A 25,561-nucleotide genomic window follows, 5' to 3' on the forward strand; every position below is an offset into this window, starting at 1 on the left:
CGGACTCCTCTTACAGTGTGTAATTCTGACTCTTTTACATCTCTGAAAGTAAACCTTTGGGCATCAACCAGAACGAAGCATTCCTCCCGATTGAATTCTGCTCAGCTATCAGGAGTTTTGAGGGGGAAAGCTAGGAAATGGTTTGTTTGTGCTGCTGTCAAATCTCTCCTGGCCGTTTCTGGACAGACACATCAGAAATTACAGAACACTACAAATGACTTCTACAAATATTGCTGTGGGGATGGAGAACGCAGGAGCTTCAGTCGAAGGAAGCATTTTCTCAAGACTGTACATAGCCCAGATACGGAATAATCTAAAGGAATCTCTCCTTTGAGGCAGGGCATCCCCTTCCAACATTTCTCTGATGAAAACAGACAGTCCTGGTGTGTGGGTGGAGATGCGAGACTTGCTTTCCACATGTGACGCTTTTAGAAAGCAGCTCAGCTTGCGGGTGGGTGTGTTGTTTACTCGGTTTTTTGTTTTTATTTTTCCACCTACAGGTTTTATCTCACTGCTGGTCGACAGGCGAATCAAAATGTGTGTGTATTTAAATTAATAAGCAAACACAAAGGAATAACATACTCTGCCACCCTTTCTGGATGGAAAACCTCGGGAGGAGAAGTAGCTTCTGGAAACAAAAAGGATCCTCTTGGGTGAGGGAAGAGAGAAATAGGATCCAGGACGAATATTTAAGCGATAAGGTGGATAGTGGTGGGAAGTAGGGGGAGGAGAGAGAGGTGGGAAAATATTGCTAAAAAAGGTGTAGTCATAGGTATATCAGTGTATTCAAATCTGAATTGTCAAATTGTGTTATTATTGTTATTACGGTTTTTGTTGTATGTGTCTTTTGCGGTTGTTGCTTGTATCGAAAAATGATGAGAACAATCCAGAACGATGGAGGTGGAGACGCTCCTTCAGGTATACTGGACCAAGGCCGTTTAGGGCTTTAAAGGTCAGCACCAACACTTTGAATTGTGCTTGGAAATGTAGAGGGAGCCAGTGTAGGTCTTTCAAGACTGGTGTTATGTGGTCTCGGCAGCCGCTCCCAGCTTTGACTAAAATTTAAAACGTACTAAGTAAGCCCTGGCCACAGCGAGGGGCTTATGACGAAGCTATTGCCAGTCACAGGCTTGAGGCAGGAGTGGGGCTTATATTTCTCAAAGGGGTCTCTAGTAACCCCTGCATTAGTCCCCGGAAACAGTTCTGGCGCGGTTCCTCCTCCCTGCTTAACCCCCACTTTTTGACTCCAGAGTATTGTTGCCATGACGACAAGTCACTCCCATAAACAATGGGCTGGCATGGCCCGATAAGGCATCCTTGAGGGAGGCTGTCTCCAAGGCAACCCCCTTTATAGGAGAAGGGGGGGAGGGAGCCCTCCATTCCGTATCACTGGGAGAGCAGGGAGAGCAGGAATAACCACGATAGGGATCAACAGAAACTTGCATCTCCTCACAAGTGGGCAGCCAGTTCCCTTTCTCCAAAGGAACCTTCTTCATTTCAACCATTTCAACGCCTACTATTGCCAAAATGGGGAGGGGGGGAGGCAGGAGAAGCAGCTGTAGGTCAAAGCAAAGGAAACAGCGAGGCACAAGGATTAGAGGAGTTGCAAGGCTGCGTTTTAATGTTTTAATATTTTAATGCTGTATTTTAATCTTGTTTTTTAAGTTATATTTCAATCAACTTGTTTTTATTATTGGTTGTTAGCCGCCCTGGGGAGGGCGGAGTATAAATAAATTATTATTATTATTATTATTATTATTATTATTATGCCCTTTGGCCATTTATGATCATCAGCATCCTAACCCTGGCCACACGAGACTCGTACCCATTTATAACACGCTCACATGTAGTGATTTCTTAGATGCATGCCCCTTCCGTGGAGGAAATCTACAGCGGCTGCATGCTGTTCTACTGTATATTATCACCAGGCCTGCTTTTGTCACAGCTACTGTGGACTTTCTGCCATGTATACATGCAGTGAAACAGACAGATAACTATGTACGCTTGATTCCCACAGTAGCGGCGTTTTTCTGCAGCAGCAAAGGCGAGGATGTGTCCTGCGACATCTTCAAAGCTTACTAGCCTCTAGCTTTTAGTTTATAGTTTGGTGGGTCATGGGACTCTTTGTTATTTTAAAACAAACATGGATTCCCCACAGGCAGGCAGAAATAATAGTTTGGCTGTAAACAGCTCCATTATCCCAGACTCAATATTCTGGGTGTAGACATTTGCCAGCCATTATCCTATCCTGAACCTGTTGGACTAAATACCCCCTCTTATATACAACCTGTAATATTCAGCTCAGCAAATTTTGTATTTCGATTTCCTCCTTCCCAGTTTTGCTATCCTTTCAAGACAAGTCTCATGTTCTTCCTTCTTCATTGCCTGTCCTACTTGATTCCATCTAACCTACAAACCCACTACAGTGGTACCTCGGTTTAATAACAGTCCAGTTTAAGAACGATTCGGTTTACAAACTCCACAAAACCGGAAATAGTGTTCCGGTTAGCGAACTTTACCTCGGTCTAAGAACGGAATCTGAATAGTGGAAGGGCACCGGCGATGGGAAGCCTCATTAGGGAAAGCGCGCCTTGGTTTAAGAACGATTTTGGTTTTAGAACGGACTTCCGGAACAGATTAAGTTCATAAACCGAGGTACCACTGTACTCTCAAATTGCCTACTGCCCCCTTCCATCCTTAGCTTGTTTCTCACAAATGTAGGAAAGGTGAAAAACCAACCAATTTATAAATTCCCCAAGCTATACTTGTTCTTTCTTTCTTTCTTTCTTTCTTTCTTTCTTTCTTTCTTTCTTTCTTTCTTTCTTTTAAAAAAACACACCTTCTGTTTTCCTAATGCCCCAGCAACATTCTGATTGGACTTTTCATTCGGGTAGCATTAAAATTATATTATTGGAGCCAAAACTCAGAGGGATAAGACAGAAGCATACAGCTGCAATCAGGGGCATTTTTCTGGGGTAGCCTAGGGGACATGAGCTACAAGTCACTTGGATAAGACCCAGATCTTCCCCAGACCCACTTTAAAAACAGAAGGTTTTTTTAAAAAAATATCTTTACAAAGCAGCTGAGCAAAGCACTGTGCCAGTCTAACCTCAATTTCTTGCCATCTTAATATGCCAGAGTTCCTGCCACATGTACCGTACTAGCTGCAGAAAACTCTGTCTGTTAAGAAAAGGAACAGACTGCACTGCACGTCTACACAAGGACTGAGAGAAGCACAGAGATTGGAATTTGGGCTTTGTAAGCCTCTTAAGAGTTTGGTGTGGGAGTTGTAGACTTCAGCTGTCCATTGAAGTGAATGAGCTGTGCTTTCACCTGCAGTCGTACATTTGTTGTCAAATGTTTTGGTACTTGGACGTTTAGGCTCCCGAATGATCGAAACCCGGAAGTGAGTGTTCTAGTTTTTGAACTTTTTTTGGATGCAGTTTCTGCTATTGTTTCCGGCATGCCCGTGTAATCAGAAGCCAAGCCTTGGTTTCCGAACATTTCGGAAGTCGAATGGACTTCCGGGACACATTCTGTTCGAAAACCAAGGTACTACTGTATTCTCAACTTGTATGTATTTGCAAATGAACTCAAATATTACAAAATGTCAAGAAGCCCTAAATGACCTTCTTTCAGAGGCAACCTAACATATCCATATCCAGCACTCCTGGAGCATCTTATAATTCAGAAAAGTGGGCTGAGTGTAACAGTATAATGAGGATTAATCCCTCTTTAAAGCTGCCTTCATCTGTCTTGGAAAACACACACACACACACACAATAATCTGCCTACAGTTCCTAGAAGATCCAGGAAGGCTCTGCATCGCCCAGACATGATGCAATTCCTCAAACCAAAGCAAATGTAGCACACGGACGCAACAGCTTGGCTCCCCCCGGGGACTGTCTGAGTCTCAAGAGCCAAGCTTGCAGAGTCAATTGCAGCCAGCATTTCCCAGCAACTCTCAAGGGGAGTCCAAGAATATCCTTCTAATCAGCAGACCTAATTTCTCTCCTGACTCCCGCAAACAGGGAGACAAGCTGGGCTCCTTAGCAGCTGCTAATGAGAATGTTCAATGGCATAGACCAAGTCCAGAGACGGTGTTGCAGAGAACTGGGAATCTCAGCTTACCTTCTGTGCTCTGAGGAACCATAGGATGACAAAGGGTTATGATGAAAGACAACAGCACACCCATGGGGAACGCTACGGAAAACATTCAGCTCAGGAGTAACAGAGCAGGCCCACACACACTTGTGAATGGCAGGTCCAGCACAGTGCAGCTCCAAATGGCAACTATTAGGAAGTGAAGATGGTAGAAGCAGACAAAACAGAGAGAGCAGGTAGAAAAAGAGGGGAAGCTCATAGGAAACCTAGGAAGGAGGAGACCCTGCAGAAATCAGTGAAGGAGCCACTGGGGCAATGTGAACATTGGTGCGCAACTGAAGTAGCCAACCAATAGTTCAGCATCTGGGGCCTTGGGCGATTGCCTCCATCTGGTACGCAGGCTGAGACCCTACCTGCCTGTAGACTGTCTCATCAGAGTGGTGCATGCTCTGGTTATCTCCCACTTGGACTACTGCAATGCGCTCTACATGGGGCTACCTTTGAAGGTGACCCAGAAACTATAACTAATCCAGAAGGCGGCAGCTAGACAGGGAGCAGCCGCCGAGCCCACATAACACCGGTCTTGAAAGACCTACATTGGCTCCCAGTACGTTTCCGAGCACAATTCAAAGTGCTGGAGCTGACCTTTAAAGCCCTAAACGGCCTCAGCCCAGTATACCTGAAGGAACATCTCCACTCCCGTCGTTCAACCCGGACACTGAGGTCCAGCACCGAGGACCTTCTGGCGGTTCCCTCGCTGCGAGAAGCCAAGTTACAGGGAACCAGGCAGAGGGCCTTCTCGGTAGTGGCACCTGCCCTGTGGAACGCCCTCCCATCAGATGTCAAGGAACTGAAAAACTATCTGACTTTTAGAATACATCTGAAGGCAGCCATGTTTAGGGAAGTTTTTAATGTTTGAAGTTTTATTCTGTTTTTAGTGTTCTGTTGGAAGCTGCCCAGAGTGGCTGGGGAAACCCAGCCAGATCGGCGGGGTATAAATAATAAATTTTATTATTATTATTATTATTATTATTATTATTATTATTATTATTTGTGCCACATGGCAGAGTTGGCCTTGCGCAGAAAACAGTTTAATCCCCAAATGCATAGTGACCGTTTCCACAACTGTGCTCATGGGAACTTTTGGATTCCTCATTTGGAAACCAGCTACCGCTAACAAGCGTCCCTGAAAAAAGCAAAGACGCTCAGTTCATCAGCTCAAGAGAGGGGCAGCACCCAAGCCCAGGGTGAACCCAGAGTGTGTTATTATATTATACCCCAAAATCCACTGCAAGATGCAGCAATTCCTCAGCAAGCAAGCCAACTGGGAAAGGGATCTCTGCAGATATAAAGTCTGGTCTATGTCATCCCTGCTACCTGGGCTCAAGCATGTACACAGCTTTTAAAAATACAGTGGTACCTCGGGTTACAGACGCTTCAGATTACAGACTCTGCTAACCCAGACATAGTACCTCGGGTTAAGAACTTTGCTTCAGGATGAGAACAGAAATCCTGCAGCGGCGGCAGCGGGAGACCCCATTAGCTAAAGTGGTGCTTCAGGTTAAGAACAGTTTCATGTTAAGAACGGACCTCCAGAACGAATTAAGTTCTTAACCCAAGGTACCACTGTAATATTATTAGTCCAAAGCCCACTATTACTTGATTTCTCAGCAATCTCCTTCCCCTGGATTGATAATCTCCAGTGGCAAGTCACTAGGATCCCCCCTTTCTCATTCACTTTAACATTTGCCAGTGTTCCTACACTGTCAGGGCTTCATTTGAAGACAGGCCAAGCCTGATTTCCGTGCCACTGTGCCTAACCTTAAGAATAAAGAGGAGAATTCATTTGTAACCTTCAGCAGCTGACATGGCAGGTCAGGAAACAAGAAAGTGTGTCCAAGGCTCACCATGAGGAATGCAAGTTCATGGCCCCATCGTCTTTGGAGGGGCTGTACATCCGTGGCACCTGCTTAGCAGGAATCATAGAATTGTAGAGTTGGAAGGGACCATGAGGACCATCTAGTCTAACCCCCCCCCCCCGGAATGCAGGAATCTTTTGCCCAATGTGGGTGTCGAACCCACAACCCTGAGATCAAGAGTCTCATACTCTACCAACTGAGCTATCCCTCCAGGAAGTAGCTCAGAACAAGTGCCTGCATTCAACAGATCCCATGATCAGTCTCAGGCAACTGAGTTAAGAAGACTAGATAGGAGGGGATGGAGGACGGCCGCTGCCTGAGTCACTGGAGACTTCCTGGTATCCAATCATGGACTAGATCAGCGGTTCTCAACCTGTGGGTCCCCAGATGTTGTTGGACTACAACTCCCATCATCCCTGAGCTGTGGCCTTGCTAGCTAGGGGTGATGGGAGTTGTAGTTCAACAACATTTGGGGACCCACAGGTTGAGAAAGGCTGGACTAGATCAATGGTAGCAAGCATGGTGACAGTCAGATGTTGCTGGACTACAATTCCCAAGAATCTCAGCCAACATGGTCAATGGCCAGGGATGATGGGAACTGTAGTCCAAGTGTAGTCTGGAGGGCATTGTGTTGGCTACTACCAAGCTAAATGAACCAACAGGATAACCAACAGGCAAAGCAGCTTCCTCTACTTCCTATGTGGGATGCATCTTCCAGCATTTGAGATGATGCACCAGAACTTCTGGATCGTGTTGCCCAGGCAGCTTGGAGCCTCAGGGAACCTCTTTATGCAACAGATTACTCCCTTCAGCAGCCCTGAACTCTTGGTGCCTATTGCACCACCAAAGTGTTGGTGTTGACCTTTAAAGCCCTAACTGGCCTCAGCCCAGTATACCTGAAGGAGCATCTCCACCCCCATCGTTCTGCCCAGACACTGAAGTCCAGCGCCGAGGGCCTTCTGGCGGTTCCCTCACTGCAAGAAGCAAAGCTACAGGGAACCAGGCAGAGGGCCTTCTCGGTAGTGGTGCCCGCCCTGTGGAACGCCCTCCCATCAGATGTCAAAGAGATAAACAACTACCTGACATTCAGAAGACATCTGAAGGCAGCCCTTTTTAGGGAAGTTTTTAATGTGTGACATTTTAATGTATTTTTAATCTTTGTTGGAAGCCGCCCAGAGTGGCTGGGGAGACCCAGCCAGATGGGCAGGGTACAAATAATTTATTATTATTACAGTGGTACCTCGGGTTACAGACGCTTCAGGTTACAGACTCCACTAACCCAGAAATAGTGCTTCAGATTAATAACTTTGCTTCAGGATGAGAATAGAAATCGTGCTCCGGCAGCGCAGCGGCAGCAGGAGGCCCCATTAGCTAAAGTGGTGCTTCAGGTTAAGAACAGTTTCAGGTTAAGAACAGACCTCTGGAACGAATTAAGTACTTAATCCGAGGTACCACTGTATTATTATTATTATTATTATTATTATTATTATTATTATTTCTATTTCAGTGACCTGTGCTGCATTATGTGTGTGTTTGTGTTTAAATTATTGAAACCCATCCAAGTAGCTCATCCTTGATGCTGGATTTCAAAGTCCCATCTCAAGAACTCATCCGGCACCATCCCCAATCCCCTTCCCACCACTTTGCAAGGCATCAGGAAGGCAGACCCCATGGTACCTGATCGTCCACTTTGTGAGCTATGAGCGTGGCTCCTTCTTCCAGCTCTGCCAAGCTGACGGGCCGTATGCGAAGAGCCACCTAGAATACAAAGAGGAGATGGATTATGAGCTTCAGAGGGATCCACTCCTACTGATTCAAGGAAGATGAGGAGGAGAAGGGGGTGGGATGGGGAGAGAGAGAGACGCTTAGCACCTTCATGGGAGTCATGGCTGTCCAGAGACAAAAAGCATGAAGGAAGTTCCTTCCACTTCCGAACTTTCTTCGGTCAATTTCTTCCACCACCGCCCTGCCCAGTATGCTTCACCTGAGCATCGCCTGTCTAGAGAAAGAACCTGCGTCTCTCAGAGGCCTTGGCAGGCAGCCACACACAGACAATTACAGTCTTTTTCCCTGGATGAAAGGAAACACTGTCCAGAAAGCAGCATCTCTGGCTTCAGACACCGCTGAGCCATGGGTCTACAGAAGCTGCTGCAGCCACGTGAGCCAGCAAGGTTCATTTCTTTTCCCCACTCGCCCTCTAAAGACAACAGCCCAGAGCTGCAAGATGTTCTGTCACTGGAGCTGTTTGTTTACCAAAATGCCCACTTTCTCATCACATGATGTCCAGAATTTGGAAGAAAGGCCTTCAGGAAACAATCTAGAGGATATACTTTCTAGGCAAGACTGTACCTTGGCATTTGAGAAGTTAAAACACAGCTGGTTTTAAATCAAACACAGCAGCTCCTGAAAAAAACAGGCCTTATTGTTATGTTGGGTTCAGTCTGAAAGATCCGCTTGTTTCTTATTCTTCCTCCAACAGAAATGCCCTTGAAAGGTTTTCCCCCTCAAAAATCCCCACACCATTTTATACAGCATCACATGGGCTGCTGTTAAGAAACTCATTGCAGTTTCTAAACCACCCCTCTAAACCCTAAGTAATAATAATAATAATAATAATAATAATTTATTTATACCTGCCCATCTGTTTAATGTCATTTTGTTGTACGCACACAGTAGAACTTCACCTATCTTAAGCTGGAGCATCATTCAAAAAAGCAGAAAGGAAATCGAAGTCTGCATAACTGAAATGCAATTCTGTATCTACTGCTTTTTGCATTTTAACTGTTGCTACGACAACTGCTTTTGTTTCTGATCTGTTTTATGGTTTTCTTTTGTAGGCTATCTTGAAAATCTAGATTTAAAAAATTATGTTTTTTTAAAAAAGTCTGCATAACTGAGATATAAATTTACAAATGACTGTATACCTAGGAATTAGAATTTTATATTGCCAGAGTTTAGATAAAGCACACTCTCTTGTGCAACAGGCACAATGGCTTATTTAATTAACTGGTTAGTTAGAATATGTTAGAGTACTGCTTTTCAATAAAAGTTATCGAAGCACTTTACACAGTATAACGTGGCTTAGAAATGTGCTTGAATAAAGTTGGTTACATTCTCAGTAGGGGGGGCTGCACATATATGCCTTCTGGTCTAGGCTCCTATATAGGAATATAGGTATCTGCCTTATACTGAGACAGACGCTTGAGACATCATGTGATCTACCACTAAGCCACAGCCCCTTCCCCTGTTACTCTCTCCCCCTCTGGCCCCATCCCTCTCTGTGCTTTTTCCCTCCATCATTTCCTTTTACATTGCAAGATCCATTGAGGCAGGAGCCTGTTTTCACTTCATACATGTGGCCCATGCCTTTGTGCTGAGGATGCTCCAGTTAGCACAGGCCTAGGCAAACTTGGCCCTCCAGATGTTTTGGGACTACAGCTCCCATCATCCCCGACCACTGGTCCTGTTAGCTAAGGATGATGGGAGTTGTAGTCCCAAAACATCTGGAGGGCCAAGTTTGCCTATGCCTGAATTAGCATAATTGTGGAGGAAAACACAGCAGGCTGCACTTACATTGCAACAGGAATTGAATTATCTGAATGTTGATTGCCAAGACGATTCCATTGTGCACGACAATTGCCACTCTATGCCATGAACACACAACAATTGACTCCTGGTTATCATCATGTCAGTTTTCATTATTTTCATCCCAGGGTAGCCCCTCTCCACTCCTTATCCAAATATCGATTCAGATACACAAAGCTGCACAGGTCCGGTGTGATGCAATGCACACAGCAAAATACACAGGAGCTTTTCTCTATATGTGCACCAGAGGCAATAGCCACAATGCACGCCGGCTCCTTAAGAATCTTGCAGCCTGCCTAACCATCATTGGATAACATTTTATTTAGCAACACTTTGTTTGTTTGTTTGTTTGTTCACCCTAAGCTCCCAGGGTGGGTTACAGCATTAAAAACAATATTTAAAATAACTAATACTGTAAAAACAATGCTTAAGCAGCCTGAAGTTTTATCTGCACCTAGGGAATAAAACTAGTGGACAGGAGAACTGACACATACTTCGCTATCCCAGGTCATTGTTTGCAGCTAAGTATGTTTACAGGGCTTGACCTCTTAGGTCTGGGGCATAAGATAAGAGGATTTAGTTCCCTGCATAACTACAGCTATTCTAACCTGCCAGACGGGCTGCGCTGACACAGTCAGCGAAGCTCTGTCTGGATCCCATTTTGATAAGGGAGAAAGCTGATCATCTAAGACCAAGGGGCACCCTTAGGACACCTACTTTGACCTTTCATATACTTACCGTCTAACACAACCAACTCAGCTATTAATCAACTCGATCCCCATGCCGTTGTATTCGGGTTTCTTTGCCACTCGCGTGCGTGTATACCATTTCAAAAAGCGCTTGCCAACTTTTGTTTCTCGTCCTGCTGACGGACTTCACCGCCCGCTTCCCTTTCCTTTTCACCCCTGGAAACAAGGAGCCCCTTTCACTCACCGTGAGCTGCTGGTCCTTGGAGTCGCCCGTCTCTTTCATGATCATGACAGGTGCGCACCCAGAAGGCGAGGAGGGTGGGTGGAAAGCCGGGGGCTGCTGGGTGGGAACTAACAAACAGGCGTCAGCCACGTGCGGGTCCCTCCTTTTGACTTGTAGATTTCACCTCTTTCTCCCTTTTTTACCCCAGGCTGGTCCGTTTCAGGCTCAGTTCATTCCGACCGGAAAAAGCCAAGCGGGCGCTTCTCAATCCGAGGGAAGACTTGGGAGGCGTCGCCATTCAAGGGGCGCCCGCACCTTGCCAAATTACGCGCGCGCCTTCCCTTTTTGGAGAGCTGCCGCAAGCTGCAGCTCCGCCTGCGCCTCGCCTTGGGGGACTCTGCCGTTCCCCATCTGGGATCTGCAGAGACTCAGCCTTTTCTCTGCCCCCGCCGTCTCGCGCCTCTCTCTCTCTCTTTCTTCCTCTCGCTGCCTCCTGGTGTTTCGGGTCCCCTGGAGATCTTTCCAAAGTGTACACAACAACCGGGCGCGCGGGAGGCTTCCTCCTGGTGACATAGAGGCGCGCGATTGGCTGGGCTGCGCGGTCTTGTCCTGCTCCGCGTCGCCCTCTGGCGCTTAGTACCGAAGAGGGAGTGGGGGGCGGGTGCCACGGAAGGATAGAATCATGGGATCGTAGAGTTGGAAGGGATTCCCCCCCGCCCCATTTTCATCTAGTCCAACCCACCTGCAATGCAGGAATCTCGGCTGAGAAGCATCCATGGCAGATGGCCAGATAGAGAAGGACCTGCGGTGGCCAAAGAACTCACCCCGTTTCCAGAGATTCTGGCATTCGTCCTGGAGGATGTCCCGAAATAAGCCATCAAACAGCTTCGCCCCAGAACATGTGCAGAGTGCCTTTCCTTCATCACCGAACATAGGAGCCAACTCCTAGGGGCTGTAGTCTCTTCACCTGCTCCTAATAAAATATTTGAGGGGGTCTTCCCCCTCAAAGTTGATGGGCATTGCCATTCAAACGGGGGGCGGGCGCATCTTGTGATCAATAATGCAGGGCTGGGTTTACCTGGGTCCCCTCAATATTTTATTCAAATTGGCATCCCTGGCACGGAACAGTCGCAAGACATTTCCACTTCTGGGGCTGAAGTGGAAGGGATTTTCGTTAAGGAGGGTGCAGCACCAGGCTTCAAGAAGAAGATATTAGCGGGACAATTACAGTGTTATAATTGTAATTGTTATATAATTATAGTGTTATAATTATAGCCACAATATCCATTTATCTGTACCCCTTTGCATGGGACAAAGCAGGAATAAGCAATTGCGGGGTCATCTATAGCACCTCTGTAACTTACCTGTTCTCTTCGAGGTTTCTCCCACAGAGCCCCTTCCTTTGCTCTCTTTACACATCACTTGGTGGCTCACCTGGCTATTCCAAAAATTAGGAGCCTTGATTAGATTTTAACATGTGCTGGATGCAGGGATTAGAGAGGTCTGGCACTCAGCTGAACACCACAAACTCATAATACTATTCAAGTACAATGTCACGAATGCTACACTTGGCCTCACCCTCTCCTCCAGCTACCGCTGAAGAGCTAAACCATGGGTAGGCAAACTAAGGCCTGGGGGCCGGATCCGGCCCAATCGCCTTCTCAATCCAGCCTGCAAACGGTCCGGGAATCAGCATGTTTTTACATGAGTAGAATGTGTCCTTTTATTTAAAATGCATCTCTGGGTTATTTGTGGGGCCTGCCTGGTGTTTTTACATGAATGTGTGCTTTTTATTTAAAATACATCTCTGGGTTATTTGTGGGGCATAGGAATTCATTCATTCCCCCCCCCCAAAATATAGTCTGGCCCCCCACAAGGTCTGAGGGACAGTGGACCGGACCCCTGCTGAAAACGTTTGCTGACCCCTGAGCTAAACTAAGGACCATATTGCCGTGAGGTTGCCTAGAGGAAGGCTTAAGAAGAGACACAGCAAAATCAGATCATTTATGAAGAAATATTGTCTGGGCTTGCTTGCTTCCCTGTTCTCTCTCCCCCCAAGCTGTCTATTTATTAGCTGCAAGGAGTGTGCTGTTTTTTAAACCCTCATATATATAAAGCCCCTATATATCATGAGGGACGTGGGTGGCGCTGTGGGTTAAACCACAGAGCCTAGGACTTGCCGATCAGAAGATCGGTGGTTTGAATCCCCATGATGGGGTGAGCTCCCATTGTTCGGTCCCTGCTCCTGCCAACCTAGCAGTTAGAAAGCACATCAAAGTGCAAGTAGATAAATAGGTACCGCTCCGGCGGGAAGGTAAACGGCGTTTCCGTGCGCTGCTCTGGTTTGCCAAAAGCAGCTTAGTCATGCTGGCCACATGACCCGGAAGCTGTACGCCGGCTCCCTTGGCCAATAAAGCGAGATGAGCGCCGCAACCCCAGAGTCGGCCGCAACTGGACCTAATGGTTAGGGGTCCCTTTACCTTTATATATCATGGGGACCTTCATGAGACAGACACAATGCTCTATGGGAAGGGCATCCAGTTTATGCAGCAGCAATGATACGAAGTGTGGTGGGATTGCACAGGGTGCGAAAGAAAAATCCTGAGAGCTAGAAATTTAGGATTTCAATATGTTTGGAACTGCTCTTGGCATGCAAAATTGTGAGCACTGTCAAACAAGTTTACCAAAGGGAGATCTCAACCTTTGAGTAGTAACTTGCTAAGTAACTAACAGCAGAGACTGTGCGTTTTCAACTGCATTTTGTGCATTGGCCAGATGCCGTGTGCACATCAGGAAGGAAAAAACAATAATAAAGACTGTAACAAGACTCCATTGGAGGCAGCTCTTCTCCATTACTCTCACCTTCTGCTTCTACCTCGAGGAGAAAGTGTTTTGCATGAGCTGCAAGATGAGCATCCCATTAATAATTTAACCAACAGGGATTGGTGGAGCTGCTGCCCTGCAATAGTAAGGCCTGGATATGTTGACTTTGCTGCGATAACTGGCCTTCGCTCTCTGCTGTGTGGTCCCTGGCGCCAATGCTTCTGGTTATTGTAGCTCAACTGTCTTTGTGTCTGTGTCTCTCTCTGTGTCCTTTGCCATTTGAAGCACTGTGGGTTTGAGAAGCGACAGTGGGAGTTTTCTCTTGTTGCGTTGGAGGCAGCAAATGCAAAGATTCCTTGGGCTCAGACATTAAAAGGAGCAGCAAGGCAACAGCTTTAAGATCAGATACCTGGAATAACAGGTTGGGAATTGCCCAAGAAAGATGTTAAATTATTTTTGCATGCCACAACTGCTGCTTGAATTTTATTAGCTAAGAATTGGAAAACACAAGAAGTACCAACAGTGGAAGACTGGCAGATGATGGATTTTTCGGAGCTGGCCGATCTGACCAGAAGAGTCCGCGACCAGAAGGAGGAGGAGGATCAGGAAGAATGGACGAAATTTAAAGACCATTTAGTTAAATATGTTAAATAAAATTAATTGTAGATGCTTGCAAAAAACAGATAGGCTTAGGATTGAAATAGGTAATGTGATGAATTAATATGTTTAATGCAGAATGTGAAAGAAAGAAAGATGTTAAGTGATTAAGTTAATTTTATTAGAATATTGGTTTTGGAAAACCGTTAGAATGATATCCACTGAAATTCAACCAGGGGGATACGATGAAGTCACTTAACAATGTTACTAAGTTTGGTTTAAATACGGTTGAGATTTTTGTTTGTTTGTTAATTTTTTTTTAGAAAATCTATAAAAAATATTGGGGGGGGGGGGAGATCAGATACCATCTTTCCATTGTATGACACAAAGTGATTATAGGGCAGTGATGGCCAATTCTAGGATCTGACATCTCATTAAGGAGGCTTTGAGAGGAGGAGGAGATGGATGCTACTTTGCAACTGTGCTGGGCTGGTGAAGAGGAAATTTTACACCTCTCTCTCGGAAAAGTGAGTGGGTGACACTGGAAAGAAAACCCACCCTTTGTGGAAATATATTCAGGTGCCAAGGCTCGAAGGGTTCAATATTTCTAGATAAAGTATTATTATTATTATTATTATTATTATTATTATTCACAATTTGACCTGCAGAACTAGTCACCCCAAAGGAAAAATACAGAGCGTGGGGGGGGGGGGGAGACCTGTGGCCCTCTATTGTTGGACTACAGCTCCCATCATCCCTGACCACTGGGGATGTTAGGAGTTGGAGTCCAACTACATTTATTGGGCCACAGTGAAAATGTGTGTCCCAGGCTTTTAAGAGTCGTCTGCCCATGTACTATCTGAAACCAAAGGCACACATAGGTTGCCAGATGTGAAATTTTCTTCAGCTCTCCTACCCCACTATTGGGTTTCCCCCCATACTGTTTCCTCTGATTTATTGCCGAAGAGTGGGTTTTCCTGGAGAAAGCAGCAGGGCAAAAGGCAAAACCACTTGGGAAAGCAGACAGCCACTCAGACCCGTACTTTCTAAGTACAGAACAAGCAGAAGTGTGGATGAGCCCTTATTAGATGTCTCTGAATGCTTCCACACAGGTATTTATTATGGGATCAGGGCTCCACATATATATCCGTCTTTATTTACCCCCTATTTAATCTAGATGTGTTTCTGGGAGAAATTGGGGCAGGGAACCCCATATGGCTAATAATGACCTGCTTATAATATCTCGACGACCTTTTTGCAATTTAAGCCCCCATCTGAAATCACTCTGTTATCTCCTATGTCGCTTGGCTGCCTTGCCTAAAGTGCTTTATTAATGCCACTCAACACTATAAACTGTCACAGTACTGTACCACACCTTCAGATGGCAGCAACAAAAGCATCTTGCTCCCTCCCCCGTGGCAGAGGCGCTGAAAAAGGACTAATTTCCCCTTGTTGGCATTTATGGGTTTCTCTCTCCTGTGTGGAATATTAAAGGGTCCTCTATGCGGAAGTTCCTTTTCTTGTTTTCAGCCCTGTATCGCTATCAATTCATCACGGCGATCTCAAATTTTATTTCTGTCCCTCAGGCACTGAGAGTTATTGCAACTTTCCATGGCAAAGGCACTCAGGACTCAGCTGGACACTCGTTCGGGTTAGGATAGAGTAGCGGGAGAAAAGTGCAAAAAAATGTTGCTACATTTATTGATAGAGTCTGTTGTGTAAAAAAAAAAAATGATAGAAAGAGCAAACAGGAAGGCATATAAATTCCATGCAGGAATTTCAGGGTTCCCCATTCACTCTTCTTCCTCTTCTTCTTCCTCTTCTTCTTCTTCTTCTTCTTCTTCTTCTTCTTCCTCTTCCTCTTCCTCTTCCTCTTCCTCCTGCAAAAAACAAAAACCAGGAATATGTCTTTGCAAGTCTGCACTAACAAGTGATCTCCCCTTAAAATCAGTCTCTGGGAGAGGTATATCCTTATCTCTTCTGGATTAAAAGTTACCATAATGAATTGGAAACCACTTCAGAAGGTGAGGAATTGCATTTTTTAAAAATCCCACAGTAAAAAACAAAACCAAAAAGGCAACCCACTGCACATAGAAAACGAGAAATTCAGGGGAAAGGGTTTTCAACTTAATGTTTTCCCTGGTGTACAGTGGTACCTTGGGTTACATACGATTCAGGTTACATACGCTTCAGGTTACAGACTCCGCTAACCCAGAAATATTACCTCGGGTTAAGAACTTTGCTTCAAGATGAGAACAGAAATTGTGCTCTGGCGGCGAAGCGGTAGCAAGAGGCCCCATTAGCTAAAGCGGTGCTTCAGGTTAAGAACATTTTCAAGTTAAGAACGGACCTCCAGGATGAATTAAGTACGTAACCAGAGGTACCACTGTACTAGTTCCTACAAACATAAGTTTGGAAACCACACCTGCAGTCTGAGGTAACGCGGCCCCTGAGGAACTCTGCCATATGATTCTGCTGAAGGCCACAGGTCAGCCCTGAGCGCTACGTGGTCCCTGTAGCCGCGCAAACTGGCTGTGACAGAAGTAATGCTAAGAGGAGTATGGAACTCATTCTTGCAGGAGGCAGGGATTGGCCCCAACTTCAGAGAGGATTGCACAAATTCATGGAGAGGGCTATCAAGGCAACTAGAAACATTAGACATTAAAAATTTCCCGATACAGGGCTGCCTTCAGATGTCTTCTGCACTGGCTCCTGGTGGAGTACAGAATCAGGTTTAAGGTGCTGGTTTTGACCTTTAAAGCCCTATGCGGCCTAGGACCCTCGTACCTACCGGACCACCTCTCCTGGTATGCCCTGCAGAGGACAACACTTTGGAGGTCCCAAGTCGCAAGGTGGTTAGATTGGTCTCAACGAGGGCCAGGGCCTTTTCAGTACTGGCCCCGACTTGGTGGAACGCTCTGTCACAAGAGACTAGGGCACTGCAGGACTTGACATCTTTCCACAGGGCCTGCAAGACAGAGCTGTTCTGCCTGGCCTTTGGTTTGGACTCAGTCTGACCCTTATGTTTCCTTCCCCTTATGGTTTTGATCTATGGGCTACTATTAAAATGAGGCTGCATTTTAAATTATATTTTAACCTGTATTTTAAATTGGTTTTTTATTTTTATATTTTTATTGTAATTTTACTGGTGTTACCCACCCTGAGCTCTGGCCAGGAAGGGCCAGGTATAAATAAAAAAATATTATTACTTATTATTATTATTCTAAAAGTCAGATACAGTGGTACCTCAGGTTAAGAACTTAATTCGTTCTGGAGGTCTGTTCTTAACCTGAAACTGTTCTTAACCTGAAGCACCACTTTAGCTAATGGGGCCTCCTGCTGCCCCTGCGCCGCTGCTGCACGATTTCTGTTCTCATCCAGAAGCAAAGTTCTTAACCCGAGGTAATATTTCTGGGTTAGCGGAGTCTGTAACCTGAAGCGTATGTAACCCGATGTACCACTGTAGTTGTTTATTTCCTTGACAACGGGTGAGAGGGTGTTCCACAGGGCAGGAACCACTACCGAGAAGGCCCTCTGCCTGGTTCCCTGTAATCTCACTCCTCGCAGTGAGGGAACCGACAGAAGGCCCTCGGAGCTGGACCTCAGTGTCTGGGCTGAACAATGGGGGTGGAGACGCTCCTTCAGGACTAGATGGGACATTGGCCTGATCTAACAGGCTCTTCCTATGTTCTTAGGAGAGCTGCTGCTGCCACCAGTCAGTGTGGACAGTTCTGAACTGGATGGGACCAATCGTCTGACTAGGTATATGGCAGCCAGCCAAATCAAATATTTTTTTGGGGGGGGGGGGGCAGGTAAGCCCCGCCTCACATAATCGAGCACAGGACGCAGCACACGTATGCCATTTGAATGGCAATGTCCATCACCTTGAGAGGATGGCAGGCCTTCTCAGATATTTGATTGGGGAAAGCAAAGGAACCTAGGAGCTGGCTCTGATGATGACAGCTATGTTCCTAAAATACCCTAGAACCTTCTTTTCAGTCTCGGTATAAAGTCTGAGGGATCCATGGTCATATCTGGGTAAAAACGCCGAGCAACCATGCCTTGTAAATTAGAGAATTTATTGAGGAATGGCAACCGATTGTTCACCTCCATGTTGGCAGTGGTGGTGGGAACACATTTACTAGTGTTGTTAAATCTTCTAGCCCAGTGTTTCCCAAACCTGGATGTCCACCTGTTTGTTGGACCGCAATTCCCATCACCCCTGGCCCCTGGTCTTTCCAGCTAGGGATGATGGGAGTTGTAGTCCAAATGCAGCTGGAGGCCAAAGTTTGGGAAACACTGTTCTAGCCTGATCCGCCAGGGTATTTTTATGTTCATAGCTGTGGCAAATACCTCATACGGATCAACCAATCCCATCCATGCTCCTGTTTTATGGTCATTATTGTTGGCTAGTGTGACAAGTTCGCTTGGGTCAGTGGACAAGCTCCATTAACAAGAGTGTTCTTCTATTTTAAGGAGGTTGGGGCGGGTCCAGAGTTTCTTGGATATCTTGCAGATCAAGGACGCCCCACACATTAAATCAGGGGTCAGCAAACTTTTTCAGCAGGGGGTCGGTCCACTGTCTCTCAGACCTGGTGGGGGGGGGGCATACTATATTTTGAAGGGGGGGAAAATGAACTAAATCCTATGCCCCACAAATAACCCAGAGATGCAATTTAAATTAAAGGACACATTCTACTCATGTAAAAACACGCTGATTCCCGGACCGTCCATGGGCTGGATTTAGAAAGCGACTGGGCCGGATCCGGCCCCCAGGCCTTAGTTTGCTTACCCATGCATTAAATAATATTTGGGAGTGGGATCAGAAATACTGACCTTAGGAAGGATCGGTTCATCATCTTCTTCATCAAATGTCCGCTCCTGAAATATGGAAGGATGTTATAAGACATGTGGCCACCTGAAACATCTTCCTGGAACATTCCTATGCATTAAGTGCCCCTGTACCATGATGTCACATTCTTGGAGGCTATTTCTTCTACTTTATTTATTTATCTTTTGAATTATGGTGCTGGAGGAGACTCTTGAGAGTCCCGTGGACTGCAAGGAGATCAAACCTCTCCATTCTGAAGGAAATCAGCCCTGAGTGCTCACTGGAAGGACAGATCCTGAATCTGAGTCTCCAAGACTTTGGCCACCTCATGAGAAGAGAAGACTCCCTGGAAAAGACCCTGATGTTGGGAAAGATGGAGGGCACAAGGAGAAGGGGACGACAGAGGACGAGATGGTTGGATGGTGTTCTCGAAGCTACGAACATGAGTTTGACCAAACTGTGGGAGGCAGTGGAAGACAGGAGTGCCTGGCGTGCTCTGGTCCATGGGGTCACGAAGAGTCGAACATGACTAAATGACTAAACAACAATTTATTTGCCTCCTCCTGCATGTAATTCCTATCCTGTCGTTCATCGCCAGACAACCCCAGTGTTACATACATTTCCATAAATGATACCTGGCAGCTATTTTAAGACTCATCAACCTCCCTGGACTTTGTGCTGTGCTTGCATCCTTTTCAGCGGCCCTGTTACCTGGTCGTCGCCAGTTTTGAGCTTGGTTTTCGCTCGCTCCCTGCGCTTGAGCTCTCCCTCGATGACGTCAAAGAACTCCTTCTGCACCCGTGCCAGGATCTCCTCCGGCTTCTCCTCTTCCACGTCCTCTTTGCCCCGGTCCTCCTTGCTCTCTGTCTTGGTCCTCTCCTTAAGACGCATTTCACGGTGGCGGGCCTCCAGAATCTTCTCTCGTTTCGTCTCCCGCTCAAACATCTGAGGTGCACAGAAGGATTACAGGCTGAAAAGGATTCAAGGGAGCCCCGTAGGTGGAACTGAAGCGGCCTACCTCACGGAGGCTAAATCAGTCATGCCACTAACTTTGGACTACTGTGGTACCTCGGGTTAAGAACTTAATTCGTTCTGGAGGTCTGTTCTTAACCTGAAACTGTTCTTAAACTGAAGCACCACTTTAGCTAATGGGGCCTCCCGCTGCCACGCAATTTCTGTTCTCATCCTGAGGCAAAGTTATTAACCTGAGGTACTATTTCAGGGTTAGTGGAGTCTGTAACCTGAAACGTCTGTTACCCGAGGTACCACTGTATGGGGTTTCTGAGCCCTGTGTTGGGGTCCTGTGATAGTTCATTAACCTTCCTATTAGAGAGATGCAGACCTGTCTCATTTTAAAGATATATGGCAGATCCCATCAATTTTCTACAAGTTAATTTTTTTAAAAAAGTTTACAATAAACTAAGGTATTAACCCATATTAATCAGGCTATCAAGAGGCATTCACACAATTCAAGGACACATTCGAGTCATAGAGTTGGAAGGGACCCTGATGATCTTCTAGTACAATGTAGGAATATGCAGCTGTCTCATATTGGAATCGAACCTGCAACCTTGGCATTACCAGTACCATGTTCTAACCAACTGAACTACCCAGGCTGAGCAAGCCAAAACACTTGAGGAGGGTGTGTAACAGGACCATGGCCTTGGCAGAAGTCTGAGGGCTAGAAGGAGAGGTCCACAGGCCACATTTGCAGCACCTGGGCTGGAGGTCTCCTACCCCTGAACTAGAGGAACAAAACACATGCACACATTCCTGCAAGGAGGTATGTTTGCATCGCCCCCCAACCTGCCCCCTACGAAGCAAGAGACACTCACTGCGGAAGCCAGGTTCTTCTCATTCCGTTGCAAGGTACATAGGCCAGAGGAAAATTCCAGCAGTGTCACTGTACCCAGTTTGGAGCCACAGCCAATAAAACGCCCGTTGTCCTGTAAACGCAGGCTGAAGAGAGGATCATCACAGACCTGTTGAAGAAAGACCCATTCAGGAGCGAAGGGTTTGCTGGCATTTCAATGCCAGTACATTTTCAAGGACTGAGAGCTTAGCTCAGATTTAAAGGATCGACAGCAGAACAGATTTTTCAGGGTTTTATTCAAATGCCATTCTGTTGCCCCATCTTGCCACCTTTTGGGGGACGCTCCCCACATTTTCCTTGCACAGAGGGTTTTCTCCATATAAGAAAAGTGGGGAGGGGGAACCATATGTGTGCAAATCGGCATTTAGCCTGCAGAAATTATGCATGTTTGGAAACTGTTTCATGCAGAGGCTTTCAAACAAATGTAACTGCGGCAAAAATTCAGCCATTTTCAAACAGGACAAGGCACACAGATGTACAAACTTTCCCCTTCCAAGAAAGTGGCTACCTGCTGGAGCCCAGACTTACCGTATTTTTCGGCCCATAGGGTGCACCGGCCCATAGGGCGCACCTAGTTTTTTTGTGGGGGAAATAAAGGGGAAAATATTTATTTCCCCCCCAGGCGCGGGGCTGGGGAAGCCTGAGCTTCCCCCAACCCCAGCCCCCAGAACAGGCAGCTCTCCACAAGCCGTGGGAGAGCTGCGCGAAGCCCGAAGCCTGAGGGGTGCTGAGCTCAGTGCGCCCCCAGGCTTTGGGGTGCAGGCAGCTCTCCCACGGCTTGCGGATAGCTTCCTGAAGCCTGGAGAGCGAGAGGGGTCGGTGCGCACCAACCCCTCTCGCTCTCCAGGCTTCAGCGAAAGCCTGCATTCGCCCCATAGGATGCACACACATTTCCCCTTCATTTTTGGAGGGGGGAAAGTGCGTCCTATAGGGCGAAAAATACGGTAACTATTTGGCTACTTTTGCAGCACCAGAGTCACCCAGAGCTATTGCAAAGTCCGGCAGAAGTGACAAAAACCACTACTTAATTTCAAATGGGCACCAAGCTAGAGATCTTCCAAGTTAACGTTCTGCCTCTAGAGAGTGGAAGTCTCAGAACAGGAAGACTGCAACAGAAGAATCTGAAATGTGGATATGTTTGTTCTCTCCGGAATCACCTTCAAGTTGAGTGTAGGGTCATTCTGTTTGAAGAGGAAGTCCCAGACATCAAGGGTGCCATCCATCTTGGTGGTGAAGAAGACAGCTGGCCGAGTGGTGCTCCAGCAGCCATCTGTGAGATATGCCATATGGTATCTGCCAAAGAACGCAGCATTTCTTGTGTTTCAAAGGATCCATTTAAAAGGCTTCCTACTCCTGCTGCTTATGAAAAGTGAAGCTTTGCATGAAACAGTGTATTTCAAAGGAGGCAAAAGTGTATCTACTGTACCACAGAGGAAACAGGAACCTATTACAGTGGCACCTCGGGTTAAGTACTTCATTCGTTCCGGAGGTCTGTTCTTAACCTGAAACTGTTCTTAACCTGAAGCACCACTTTAGCTAATGGGGCCTCCTGCTGCTACCGCAGCGCAATTTCTGTTCTCATCCTGAAGCAAAGTTCTTAACCCGAGGTACTATTTCTGGGTTAGCGGAGTCTGTAACCTGAAGCGTCTGTAACCTGAAGCGTATGTAACCCGAGGTACCATTGTACTACCCTCCAATATTTCTCTGATGAAAATAGGGACATCCAATAAATAATAAACAATAATAATAATAATACCCTGTCCATCTGACTGGGCCCCAGCCACTCTGGGCGGCTTCCAACATATATAAAACATGCCACAACTTAAAACACTTTAAAACTTCCCTATACAGGGCTGCCTTCAGTTGTCTTCTAAAGGTTGTATAGTTACTGTACTTATCTCCTTGGCTCAGGGGGTCGCATAACTCCATACCCTCCAACATTTATCCAATGAAAATAGGGCCATCCTAAGGAAAAGCGGGACATTCCAGGATCAAATCAGAAACCGGGACAGCTACTATAAATCCAAGACTGTCCCTGGAAAATACTTGGAGGGTCTGCTATTAATTCCCTGTGTTTGTGATGCAAACATTTAGCATATCTTGGGCACTGGAATGCACACGGTTAGTCAATATCACTTTCACAGTCCACTTGAGGGCTGGAATTTGTATAAACCTCAAGGTTCCATATTTCCATAAGATTCCTTAATACCTTTTCTACAACCCTTCTGAGTTCAAGAAACCCAACAAGCTGCATTGACTCTTCACAATTGCCTTGGCTATGCTCTGAGACACTTGGGAGAGGCAGCTGGTTTGAGAGCAGAAGGGATCTCCTAGTTTACTGCTTTTCTCCGTTGGCGAGAATCGCCCTGTAAGTTGCACACAGAGGAGCACTGACGTGACATTCTGTTTCAGTGTGCTTTCAACCAATTAATTGCTTAAAGCACGATGCCTCCCCAAACCACAAAACAAGCATAAGGTATAACAACTATCAAAGGTGGAAAGGATGAAGACAAACACAAAGGATTGTTTAGATTGCTACCGTCAACATGGACTTCATAGAATCATAGAACTGTAGAGATGGAAGGGACCCTGAGGATCATCTAGAGAGGGCCTTCTTGGTAGTGGCACCCACCCTGTGGAGCACCCTCCCGTCAAGGAGTCAAGGAGATGAGCAACTATACAACCTTTAAAAGACATCTTGAGGCAGCCCTGTTTGGGGCAACCCAATCAGATGGGCAAGGTACAAATAATAAAATGATGACAATCCAGTCCAGTGTTTCCCAAACTTGGGGTCTCCAGCTTTTTTTTTGGACTACAGTTCCCATCATCCCTGACCACTAGTCCTGCTAGCTAAAGATGATGGGAGTTGTAGTCCAAAAACAGCTGGAGACCCAAGTCTGGGAAACACTGATCTAGTCCAACCCCCTGCAATGAAAAGGAATATGCAGCTGTCCTATACGGGGATCGAACCTGCAACCTTGGCGTTATCAGCACCACGCTCCAACCAACTGAGCTAAGACTTCATTGGCAGGCATGCCACAAATTGACCTTGGAGCACCCTCATGGTGGAAAAATTGTGGCCACATTGTAACCCCTGACAGCACCAAGGCACCCACTGTTATGGCCAGCTGACATATATGCAATTTTAAAAGCAAGATATGGGCAACACAATGTGTCACCTACTTAGTCCACATGATTGATGATTCTCTGCTCTCTTCTGACCAAATGCGTGCAGTCCAGTCCCCAACGGTCAAAAAGTTCTTGGGGTAGAAAGGATTCCTCGACAGGGCATAGATTGGGCCGTGGTGCCCACTGAACGTGCAGACAATCTTCTCAGCCGCAGTCTTGGCTTTGCGGTTACAGGAAATCACAATCCCTTGCTCTGTTCCCACCATGAACTTGGTTGGCTGTGGAAACACAATGGAACGTTATTGTTACGCTTCAACCTGGTGGGTTCTCTTTTCCTGGACCAAAGAGCAGAGCTCACGAAAGGACTCACGTGGAGTAGAAAGGCAAGTGATGGTGGATTGGTTATTTTGTTTATAAATATTGCTGCCAAGTTTGAGGAAACAAGAGCAACGAAGCCCAAAGATGGAAACTCAGCACTTGCAATATTCACTGGAAGGAGAGACTGAGAGAAGTTGGCCACCAAAGGATGGACAAGTGGAATCTGTAGATAATTTAAAGCAGAGATTCCCCACCACCAACACCTAAGCCCTAAGCAATATGGTTATGTTAGCCTTAGCTCAGCAGCCATAGCGTGCCCCCTTTGCCCCAAATGGTTACAGTCATAGCTATTTGAGGGAGGGAGGAAGGAAGGCACTACAAAACTAGAAAGAAGTGTGCAGCTTTAAGTGAATTAAACAGAACAAATACCTTTCCAAAAGCAAAGTATTTAATAAATACTAATTTATTATTTATAAATTTATTTATTAATTTATTAAACAAGAGAGGTTTGTTGCTATTCGTAACTTTTTACAAAAGCTAGATAAGCACTCCCATGCTGAGGTCATTTTGGGAGAGTGCTTGCTACATAATCTAGTAAAAGATCACTGAGCAATACAGACCTAGCAATACAAGACCTGGGCTTGAGATATTTGATTATCTCCATGCCATGCCAAACTACTGCCGACTCCTGGATGTATTCTGAATCCCCAGTGTGGTGGATGACCCTTGTTCTGAAAAGCGTGGTCAGAATTTAAGGGTTCAGGAACTCAGACCAGACCCAATTTCGTGAAATCATACACAGACTTTACTAAAGCAAAACTCCACGAGAGAGAAAATTTGCCAAATAATTTATACAGATTAAAATAGCTCAGAAGGTAAGAAAACCACAAACCCTAATCTATCCAGCTAATTAACATAGATGCTTATATTTAAGTCTCAGTAGGCTGAGCAACGGAATAACCTGCTGTCAAAAGCCCAAATAGACACTGACCTCAGCTTAGCTGGCTGCTGAGAGCTCTCAAAAACCCAGGTTTTATGGGAACTTAGACCATGGGACCTCTTCCACCCAATTACCTTGTGACCCTGGCCTTGAAGCCTTAATGGGATACAGCTATATGTAAGCACATTCTTTCTGAGGTTCTAACCCATTCCTAGGGACGCGGGTGGTGCTGTGGGTTAAACCACAGAGCCTAGGGCTTGCTGATCAGAAGGTCGGCGGTTCGAATCCCCGCGACGGGGTGAGCTCCCATTGTTCGGTCCCTGCTCCTGCCAACCTAGCAGTTCGAAAGCACGTCAAAGTGCAAGTAGATAAATAGGTACCGCTCCGGCGGGAAGGTAAACGGCGTTTCCGTATGCTGCCCTGGTTTGCCAGAAGCAGCTTAGTCATGCTGGCCACATGACCCGGAAGCTGTATGCCGGCTCCCTCAGCCAATAAAGTGAGGTGAGGGCCGCAACCCTAGAGTCGGCCAC

At 46.2% G+C, this 25,561-nt stretch overlaps 1 protein-coding gene across 9 annotated transcripts in view; it reads right to left on the reverse strand.

Annotated features, from left to right (window-relative positions):
- Nucleotides 1-25,561, reverse strand: part of LOC310671444 (dynein axonemal intermediate chain 2-like) — a 77,135-nt gene that overhangs the window by 33,444 nt on the left and 18,130 nt on the right. For 2 of the 9 annotated variants that reach the window (XM_083427531.1, XM_083427530.1), the window contains exons 9-14: nucleotides 23,828-24,051; nucleotides 21,802-21,937; nucleotides 20,607-20,753; nucleotides 19,483-19,716; nucleotides 18,777-18,821; nucleotides 15,618-15,820 (exon numbers count right to left, since the gene is read on the reverse strand). In XM_083427531.1, coding sequence (XP_083283657.1) covers nucleotides 15,734-15,820; nucleotides 18,777-18,821; nucleotides 19,483-19,716; nucleotides 20,607-20,753; nucleotides 21,802-21,937; nucleotides 23,828-24,051 — 873 coding nt within the window. In that variant the 3' untranslated portion in view covers nucleotides 15,618-15,733. Of the gene's footprint in view, nucleotides 1-7,700; nucleotides 7,782-11,912; nucleotides 11,959-15,617; nucleotides 15,821-18,772; nucleotides 18,822-19,482; nucleotides 19,717-20,606; nucleotides 20,754-21,801; nucleotides 21,938-23,827; nucleotides 24,052-25,561 lie in introns of those variants that run through there. The other 7 variants (XM_083427532.1, XM_083427529.1, XM_083427525.1 and 4 more) reach the window with 7 other exon arrangements.

Source organism: Podarcis tiliguerta, assembly GCF_965153285.1.
Source record: "Podarcis tiliguerta genome assembly, chromosome: 2".
Lineage (NCBI taxonomy): Eukaryota > Metazoa > Chordata > Lepidosauria > Squamata > Lacertidae > Podarcis > Podarcis tiliguerta.